Genomic DNA, 10,435 nt, shown 5'->3' on the forward strand with positions numbered 1-10,435 from the left:
GGGGCATGTAGGGGGGTCGACAGAAGTTGGAGGGCAAGGTGGAGGGTTTCCTGCTGCTGGAAACAGTAAGGAAAGAGAGGAGGTGCAGGAGACAGCAAAGGGGTTGTCCTAAGGGTGGTTGCAGTAGTTATGGTGACGACAGCAGCGAAAGGAAAGTTGTGGAAGGTGGGAAAGCCGAGGATAAATACCCATTTGGGAGCAAGCTATAGTCGGAGCATCACTCGACCCTTGGAGGGTAGTCATCGCATTGAAATGAGATGTAGTCGGAGCACCACTTGCCCTTGGATGCAAGCCTAGAGGGGAAAACAAATAACATCGACGGTTGTCCTGATAGACATCGACGGTTGTCGTGATAGAACAAAGATCCTATCATTGTAATCACTGCAAACCGATTGAGCACACACCTGCCAAATGTTTCAGGCTTTGTCCACAATTGAGATTCAACATTCCCATGCATTTGGATTCTACAGTTATTAACAGCATCACCTAAGTGGAGGAAAATATAGCAGAAACTTAAAATCTTCCAGAAATGTTGAATGAAAATTTGTCTCATCAGGCTATTCCTCACCAACCAGTTCCGCAGCTAGTTCCCACTACTGTTGAGACGGTTCTTCCTCAGATCATAAATCTACGAATTTGGTTGTAGCTGATGTTGGGTAATCAAGCCCTGAAGGAGCGCCATGATCAAGGTGTATTGCAGGCTGCGACTACCCAACAATTTACGGATCAACATACCTCCCAGGGTGAGCTCTCCATTGGAGATCCAAAAACAGATTTCTTCCTCAGATCATAAATCTACGAATTTGGTTGTAACTGATGTTGGGTAATCAAGCCCTGAAGGAGCGTCATGATCAAGGTGTATTGCAGGCTGAGACTACCCAACAATCTACGGATCAACATACCTCCCAGGGTGAACTCTCCATTGGAGATCCAAAAACAGATGACATTAGACAAACACTAGCAGATGAATGACAAGTTTACAAATCTATGAAGATCTTCTGTTAGTGTCTGCGCCAGTGCTTCTCTGGCCCGATCTTCTGCTTTGTTTTTGCGCCTTTCTCTCTAGCCCGACGCGAGTTTCTCGCTGCAGGTGACAGTTGGTTGTTCTGATGTCACTTCCTTCTTCTTTTGTTGAACCGACAAAGGCTTCCTTTGCCCACGTGGTGGGAAATCCTCAGGTGGAGTCCGCGGTGGTATTCCACTAAAGCTATAAGGAATGTCGCGATGACACGGATGATTGTTCTTTTGTTAAGAAGGGAAGTAGGAAAATTGGCAAAGCAACAATTTTTTTCTCTGACTCAGAAATTTTTACCCTGATAGAAAAATTCAAGTTTGCTTTTATTGGAAAATTTTAGTAGGGACACCTACCTATGGAGGTTATCAGAAAGAGAGTAGATGATCTTAAGCCAGTCGGCAAGTGGAAAGTGAAACTTATGAATGGGAGACATGTGTTGATCCAACTAATAATGGCTGAAGACTACACCAGAATTTTCTCTAAGAAATATCTTGATATCGCAGGAAAAGCTATGAAGTTACTCAAGTGGTCTTCTGATTTCGACTCAAATCATGAAACTCCCACTATATCGGTATGGTTTGGTTTACTTGGTCTCAAGCTGCATTTTTTTTACCATCAGGTTCTCTACTTTATTAGGGTCATCCTAGGGGATCCTTTGAAGCTAGATCTGCCTACTTTCAACCTAACCAGACCCTCGGTGGCCAGAATACTTGTGGAAAGGGATATTACTTTACCGGATGTTACTGAAGTCTGGCTGGGCGTAACCCACAATGGATATTGGCAACAAATTGTCTTGGAACACAGACCCCCATATTGTACCCACTGTAAGATGTTTAGTCATATCCTTGATAAATGTTACAAGCTCCATCTGTTACAAGCTCCATCTGAATTTGAAAACTAAGGTTCAAGTGAATAAGGATGGGTCTAACTCCATTGCTATGGACATTTTAGTTCCACCTGGGGAGGATATTACCAGACAGGCGGTGTCTGTTGCCCTTGAGGACCGCCCTCATGACACAGTTGTTATTGTTACTGCGAGTGATGTGATGTTAGCACCTTCAAACCCCATAGAAAACAATACTGATGAACTATTACCTACAAATGATAGTGTTCAGATTGAAAATCAAGAGAGCCTCACAGCTCCACTTCTTCAGGAAGTATCAGGTGTAAAGGCAACTCGTAGTTCACATATAATATAACCTATTGTGGTACTATGGTTGGAATTCCTTCTGCTTCAGCTCTACCACCCCATCAGACTAATTCTTCGAAAGAGGAATAATAAATTCCTTCTGCTTCAGCTCTACCACCTCATCAGACTAATTCTTCGAAAGAGGAATGGTAAGTCTATTCTAGGAGGAAGAAGAAGAATGGAGGCAGATTCCAGCTCGGGAACATATTGGATGATACATTGGTTACTTCTAGCAATAGCAATCATCTTACCAGCTTATTAGCTTGCTCCTTTCCTAGAACTAGAGGCAAAGGCAAGACCAAATTGAGTCGCTCTCTAGCCACCTGATACTATGTATTTCGACACTGTTAGGTTTTTTATTTAAGTATCTAATGTATTTTTCTATTTTTTCTAGTTTTTGAACCTTTTGTGGGTTTTTAGTGGGCAGGGTGTCATGTTTGAGTCCTCCCACACTTTGTATCTGTATCTTTCTTTCTACTTAATATATTAGCTTTTTTGGGCTTTCAATATATAATATATTAGCTTTTTTGTGGCAACCCTAGACCCTTATGAGTGTCGGTCGAACCCCCTCTTTGTTTTCTCTTACTGAACTGGTCCGAGGGATTAGGAGAAGGAAGTCGAGTTCAGTGGCATGGATGTCCTCATCGCTCTTAGTTTCACTAGGCCAAATTGTTATCCAACCTTGACTCATATCCCATCTTTCATAGGGCTTAAAAAAACAGCAAAATGCATTAGAGTGAGATGGGAGTTAAAAAAAGGACAAGATATGCAGACATTAGTTGAGGATATCTTAGGGCATAGGTGCTCTCGTTCAGAATTTGAATCTATGTTGTTGTCGCTATCCACTTAATTCCAAAAGAATGGCAGGGCATTGCCTTCTCACAATCCTACAAAGGTTTTCTTGATTGGAGTTTGAGGAGATAGGCAACTCATCATTTGATTTTGAAATGAAACTTATCATGGAGATATTTGGTGCTTGGAATATTAAGGGCCTTCATTATTTCATCATCATCAATATTGATTTCAGTATTCTTCCTCGCTTCTTAAGAAGAACTCGACAAAGAAAACGTTATAAGACCACATCTTCGAGGGAAATCTGGAGGATTAATCCAACCACTTCATATTGCTTCAACAAAAGTTCCACCCCCCTTCATAATAACAAGCAAATTTGCATGGTAGAGACAAGTACACCTAATTCAGCCTTGTTCTATAATCCCTAAAAAGGATAGTCATACTAATGAAAATCACCATTGCACTACACAAAAACCAAGACAAAGCAACCCTAAATGCTATAAATATCATATCAACTCATGAGCTAAAGAAAATGTTAAGCCAATATGAATGCTCATCTCACACACAACCAAATTTGCATGGTAGAGACAAGTACCCCTAATTCAACTTTGTTCTATAATCCCTACAGCGGATAGTCATACTAATGAAAATCACCATTGCACTACACAAAAACCAAGGCAAAGCAACCCTATATGCTATAAAAATCATATCAACTCATGAGCTAAGGAAAATGTTAAGCCAATATGAAAACCCATCTCACACACAATGACATAGCCCAAATGGGGGAAGATATGCCTAGTCAGATCTCTCAAGGACCACCGCCAAATTATTATGGAAGCAAAACTTCCTATAGTACACAGTTTAGCAATCACCAATAACAATAAGTGGAATGTCATTGATCATTGTACACCATCAGCCTTACACTTCTAGAAAACATCAAACATAATATGACAAAATTTAAGTTAATAGACATGTTTAATGGAGATAGTCACAAAGAATTAAAATCAAATCTCAAGAAGGGAATGTTGCTCTTTCTTCTCTAGCATGTTTGAGGGAGATTGAGAATATTTTGTATTATTTTTTCCCTAAATCTGAAATATTAGAGAAAGGCCATACAACAATAGCCTTAAAAAAACTACATAATAAAAAATTTTGATAAGTCTTCTATTTTACAATACCATAAACACCAAAAAAGCTCATTTATATGGCAATTTTGTAGTACAAGTATTCCATACATACGGCAACAATAAGATTTTTATTAATAAACAACAGCAATAACAATAAGAAGCATTTATCCCACTAAATGAAGTCAGCTACATAAATCTTTTTCTCCATTGTATCCTATTAAGTGTCATATTTTCATTTAATTCTAATAGATTAAGATCATTTTTAATATAACATACCCAAGTCTTCTCAGGTCTACCTATATCTTTCTTAGCATAAGTCAAATCTAAAACATCTACTCCCCTAATTGAAACATCAGTAAGTCAAATCTAAAACATCTACTCCCCTAATCGAAACATCAGACGGTCGACGTTTAACATGACCAAACTATCTAATATATTATTAAGAAAGTTGAAAAAAAAAATCAATTTTCGTTGAGATTTACATAAGGAGGAATACAAACAAAGAATTACAAAATAGAAGGGTTTTAGTTTGAAAAATTAAGAAATCTATAGCGATTTTTCAAAATTTAAAAGCAGCAAAAGATGATTCTTTAAAGTATTAATTTCTAAAAATATTTTTCTCAACCAAATAATAGAATTTATATATAATAAAATTCAGAGATGAAAGTTGAGTTGTATCCATTCGCCAAAAATTTCAAACTTTTTTAAATCTAATTTGATAAAAAAAAAGAAAATTATAATTTCATCCGCATAAATCAAAAAGAAAAAAAATTCTCAAACTATAAGTAAAAAAAAAATAAGGGAAGCAACCACTTTAAGAAAATTGCAAGGACACTATTATATTGAAAAAAATAAAAAAGCCCAAAATGTCAACAAAATAGAGGAAAATGTCCAAATCTGAAATTTGGTTATCGTTCAATTGTTAGTCTTGAGCATATTGTATAAAAAATGATCTAAATTTATTATACTTAAATGAAAAAATGACACTAAATAGGACGCAATGGAAAAAAGGGATTCATGTAGCTGACCCCACTTAGTGGGAGAAATGTTTTGTTGTTGTTGTTGAATTGTTAGTCTTTTTAAATACTCCATATTTTGTTATTTTTGCATCACCTCTTTGTTGATACATCTCAATACTTTGTCTGTCTCTCTTGATAGCAAATTTGCTTGTGACAACGAACTTCATTCTAAAAAAAATCAGGACCTCAAAACTAGGCCACAACCTCTCCAACTCAATTCAAACATATGCTAGCTAAGATAAATCACCACTTTCTTAGAGGATGATCGAAACCTTAAAGTAGGAATGACAAATCTCAATGTCTATTTACAAAATTACACTTTTGAAGGAAACCTAGTTGCTTTTTATGAAAAATCAGAGTTTATAAAGTAAAATTTTGATCTTCCCTAAAACCCTACAGAAATTTTATAAAACATAGGGGATACATATATAAAAATTTTGAGGTATTTTTTAGAATTTTAGTTGTTATTTATAAATTTTTTTAGAGATTAAAAATATTTCGTTATTTTTTAAGGAATTTTTAAAATAATTAACCTCAGTCTAACATTGACAAGAAACTACCTCTAGCATTAATAGCGAGAGAAGCCAATAGCCCATTGATATCCAATACCAAATTTCCAAAATCCACAATCAACTAACTCCAAACATTTGTGAACTCTAATGCATAGTTCCCAATGCCCATCACTATATGATACCAATTAACTGTTGTCAACAAATTCTTGTCATCAACTATCGACATTACCATACATGACACAATTAGCCACTGCTAAAGTCTTGACATTATAGTTCCACTTTCTCCAATTACAAGAATGGTGAACCATTGTAATTACAGACTTTATTAATAAAATCATTTCAATTAAGCTAAACCACTTATTTTCTACCTTCAAATTTTATAACTTCTAATTTTGATTGAGAATTATAAGATAGTGACATGCCCGTAAAAAGGGAAAATTTGCAAGGATCTAAAATAATGATTGGCAGCTTATTCAAGAAGTATCACACTTTATTCCATCTATACATGAAATTTGTCCTCTAAAAACAGATTGGTGAAGGAACTCCATTTCAGCCATGCTATACCAATACAAGTACAGTCAATTTAATATGTGTGCAAAATATAACACAAAATGTATTTTTTCCCCCCTTATCACTTAGTTCGTATGCCTCATACTGTTTGAGAAAAGCAGCACAGTGTGAATTTTAAGAAAAAATGGAAAAATATGCAAAGATATAATACTATGCAAACAGCAATCACTTCAAAAGACACAGGGAGACTCCAAACAAAAACATGCAGTTCCACCCTTGTTCCTGAATACCTAATGAGTCATGCACAACCCCATGTTTTTTTTCTCATCCCCATCATCACTGTAAAATTTTACATTTGCGGCCATGATAAATGACAATCAGTCATAATTTTTGCAAACCATAGCTGGAAACCTTTTCTTATAACAAACTACCTGGAACAAGCTCAATTCATGGAGCATTTGGTAGAAATCACTCAAATTGCATAAAAACACTCAAAATTCATCTCCCAAATTGCTTCAACCATTAATTTAGAACTAATCCTTCTTTCACCAAAAACGACCAAGTCTTCTAGCTGTTGCTAACATTGGCGTAAACAGAAACGGAAATAGCAGTTACTTCAGTACAGAGTGAATCACCTTAGCTAGAAAAGCAGCAAACCCATTTATAACAGAAGAAAAAGAGACAAGAAAGCGCACCAATGGTCGATCCTCTGCTGAGGCGAGGATACGCACAGCGCAACAGCAGTTTGCTCCATGGTGTCGCCGGAGGCTGCGGCGGTATTGGGTTAGGCGTTCAAGTGATGAAGCAAGAGAGCGACGTTTGTGGAGGTTGGAAACATTGGTCGAAATTTTGGCGTGCATTGGAATGCAGATGGACCGGACAGCGAGAAGGTAGAGGTGGGTCATGATGCCATCCACCACCTCGCGACCACTACTCTTCCCTCTTCCTTTTTGACAGAAGAGTGTATGAGAAATGAAGTGGAATGAGTGCTGAGAGAGAGATGTGAGACAAAGAAGGAGGAGGAAATGGGAGACAGATGGGGAACGGGCCGGGGTCCGCGGCCGCTGTGAAGGAGGATATGGCATGGCGGTGATGATAGCCTATTATTAGGTATTTTCATGGCTATCCTACCCTTTCTGTTATTTTTCTCTGCTTCGCTTTCCTTTGTCTTCGTTGGCGACGACGACAAAAGGTTAGCCAGGCCCACCTGGTTTCGAAAAAAGGTTAGCCAGGCCCGCCTGGTTTTGCTTTGGTTCGCTTGGCAATTACAAAATATAATTCAAATAAATTCGCAGGATATAGTAATAATAATAATTTTTGTATAGTATTTAGTATTAACTTAAGGCAATTACAAAATATAATTCAAATAAATTCGCAGGTTATAATAATAATAATAATTTTTGTATAGTATTTACTTTAGGCATTCAATTATTTATGAATGCACATTAGCTTAACTTACACGATCTTATTTAAAGATTTCTCTCTACTAGCACAACACAATACAGCAATATATTACCAAATAGACCCAAGTATTGGGGAAAAAGTACTATGTACATAAAAAATGTGTCCACGTGATCATGAGGTGATTCAACGAACTAAGAGACATAAAAGTATGATCAAGAATAGCCCACAGAAGGAATATCAAATGTCATGCCACCAAAAGGTCAAAAACTTGATTGATCAAGTACAGATTTTTTTGGTCGAGACCTAAAGCCGACCAGATGCAGGCCTTCCGAGGCAAAGACAAAGAAACATCGAGCCACTAGTCCAACTCTAGCCGTGACATCGCCAGTCACCTCATAAGAACCTCTTAGACTCTTTACCAGGATGTCGAAGGTTTTACCATGACTTACTCCACGAACCACCCAAATGACCTTATGTCAGGGAGGTTGAGCTACCTGTCGGATTACGGTGATTCAACTTCTGCCCGACAATCTAATCTCATCATGGCAATGAGGGCTGTCAAAATGGCTAGTTATTCGTGAACAGTTTGTGTTTGCTTCTTAAGAAACTCATATTTGATTTGTTTCTCAATTAAACAAGTCAAACATGAACACTTTTCTTATGCTATATGTATATATGAGCTGAACACGAACAAAGATTTGTTTGTTGTGTTCGGCTCATTTTGGCTCGAAATAATTATATTCATATATATATATGTTCTTTTTTCCCGGGGGCGGCCCCCCCCCCCCCCCCCCACACACACACAGGTATGTTGTATGAGTGAAAAAAACCTCAGGGCAAATATATTAAATAGAAAAATATACAGATATGTTGTATGAGTGGGCCTAAAAGAAGACGCTCAACCCATATGATACACAACACGCAAAAACCCAAAAAAGTAAAGATACATATAAGATAAAAAAACCAAAAACCACCAACGCGCACAAAAAGCTAGGGACGGCTCAGTTTAGTCCTGTCTCTGCCTCGAGTTATTGGAAGGGAGTCGTCTAACAAATTAGTGACGTGTGTACCATTACCCGAAGTAACCAAAGTATCATCCATCAAATTCCTGAACTCAAGTAGGTCTACATTCTTCTTCTTTATTTTAGATGTATAAACATGTCATTTCTCATCTGAATATTGACTCATCTGATCAGTGGATTTGTTCAAAGGTGGTCGGACAGGCGTAGACTGTTGCACATCATGAACCTCATGTGTCTGAGTAACATCAACATCTTGTTCGAATTGATGAGGCGGAAGAGAGGCAGTAGCAATATTGTCATTCATAACATCAGTGATAGGATATATGACAGGTTAAGTCTAAAATCTCTCCCTCGCCCCCACAAAAGGAGATTCCAAAGATGGGAAAACTACAACATTGTTTGGAGGCTGAAAGGCTGACATATTGCATGTGGGGATATTGACAGCTTCAAGGGTATCATTTTGATGATCAATTATGTTGATAACTTGGAGCATGTCAAGAGGAGAGAGAATCACTGCCTCTGACAGAGCACTTTGTTTCTTCGATTTGAGATGGGGGTGTAGATGATGACATTGAGAACTTGAGTGACCAAACATACAACTGTTCGAACAATATGAAGGGAATATATTCAATCACAAACCTTTTGCTAATATCCATGATGTTGTTTGTCTAACCAAATTTCCTCACAAACGACAGCAGTGATGTCCCTTTCAACGAGTACTTTGGCTTTAGAATGATAAGAAAAAATTAAAACTATGAATGTCCGTTTTGAGCGGCTTACCGTAAACTGAGGCAATAATGTACAAAACTTTTTGGGCAAAATAATGAAATGTCATGCCAGGGAGGTGAATCCAGACCAGAAAGATTGGTGGTTCCGTCTGTGGGTCAAAATTCACCGATTATTTCAAAATCTTCATTGCTCTGTTATCAATCCAGATTACTCTTCTAGCAAATAATCGTGTGTAATCCTCTTCATTATTAAATTGAATAAAACGTGTCTTCCATCTAGAAGTCCAATTTTTCACTCCTCAACAAGATGCATAAGCTCAAATTCCTTACGAATAAGCTCCATTTTTGGATGACCATAAAGAAAATTTTCGATCAAATTCAGACGACCGGATGAAGCAAGTTGATTGCATTTAGTTTTTGTAGAAAAGATGACAAACTTCTCAATCTTTCTACTAGGTTTCTTGATGTCCACCACCACCTAAAATGAAAGAGGGAAAGAACATGATTTAGGAGTCCCCGAGACTTTGACTCCTACAAGAGCAGTAGCATATGATATGTCCAAAGCCATCACCACAAGTGGGAGGCACGGCGAAAGAACAACGAATTTGTAGTTGATGGAAGAGCGAAATCCGGAAAGAGATCAACTGTAACCTTACCAAGTCCAGCAAGGGGCGAAACAGAAACAAGGTGTGCCAAATACGTGGTTATGTTCGAATATGTAGCAGAAGACAGGAATATCGCAGAAGCACAATCAGGTCGAAGCCGCTATGTATATATATGCATATATGTATAGATATGTATATATAAGTATATGTATGTATATATGTATGCATATATACATATATACATATATATATGCATACATATATACAGATATGTTTACATCTGCATATATATGTATCCATATGTACATATATGTATACATCTACATAGATATGTATACATATGTATATATATGTATAGATATGCATATATATGTATATACATGTATTCATGTATATGTATATACATGTATAGATATGTATACATGGATATATCTGTATATATGTATATATTTGTATACAAGTATATACATGTATACAAATATATATATATATATATATATATATATATATAT

The 10,435-nt window shown here is 37.0% G+C and overlaps 2 protein-coding genes across 4 annotated transcripts in view; one reads left to right on the forward strand and one right to left on the reverse strand.

Moving 5' to 3' along the window:
• Positions 1–7,280, reverse strand: part of LOC110021915 (BTB/POZ domain-containing protein At5g48800) — a 66,417-nt gene extending 59,137 nt beyond the window's left edge. For all 3 annotated transcript variants that reach the window (XM_020720625.1, XM_020720627.1, XM_020720624.1), the window contains exon 1: positions 6,860–7,280. In XM_020720625.1, coding sequence (XP_020576284.1) covers positions 6,860–6,918 — 59 coding nt within the window. In that variant the 5' untranslated portion in view covers positions 6,919–7,280. The remainder of the gene's footprint in view (positions 1–6,859) is intronic.
• The window catches only part of LOC110021882, a 24,621-nt gene continuing 21,386 nt past the window's right edge, over positions 7,201–10,435 (forward strand). Inside the window, exon 1 of the mRNA XM_020720586.1 lies at positions 7,201–7,245. Coding sequence (XP_020576245.1) covers positions 7,201–7,245 — 45 coding nt within the window. The remainder of the gene's footprint in view (positions 7,246–10,435) is intronic.

Source organism: Phalaenopsis equestris, unplaced genomic scaffold, assembly GCF_001263595.1.
Source record: "Phalaenopsis equestris unplaced genomic scaffold, ASM126359v1 Scaffold000151, whole genome shotgun sequence".
In the NCBI taxonomy this organism is placed as follows: Eukaryota; Viridiplantae; Streptophyta; class Magnoliopsida; order Asparagales; family Orchidaceae; genus Phalaenopsis; species Phalaenopsis equestris.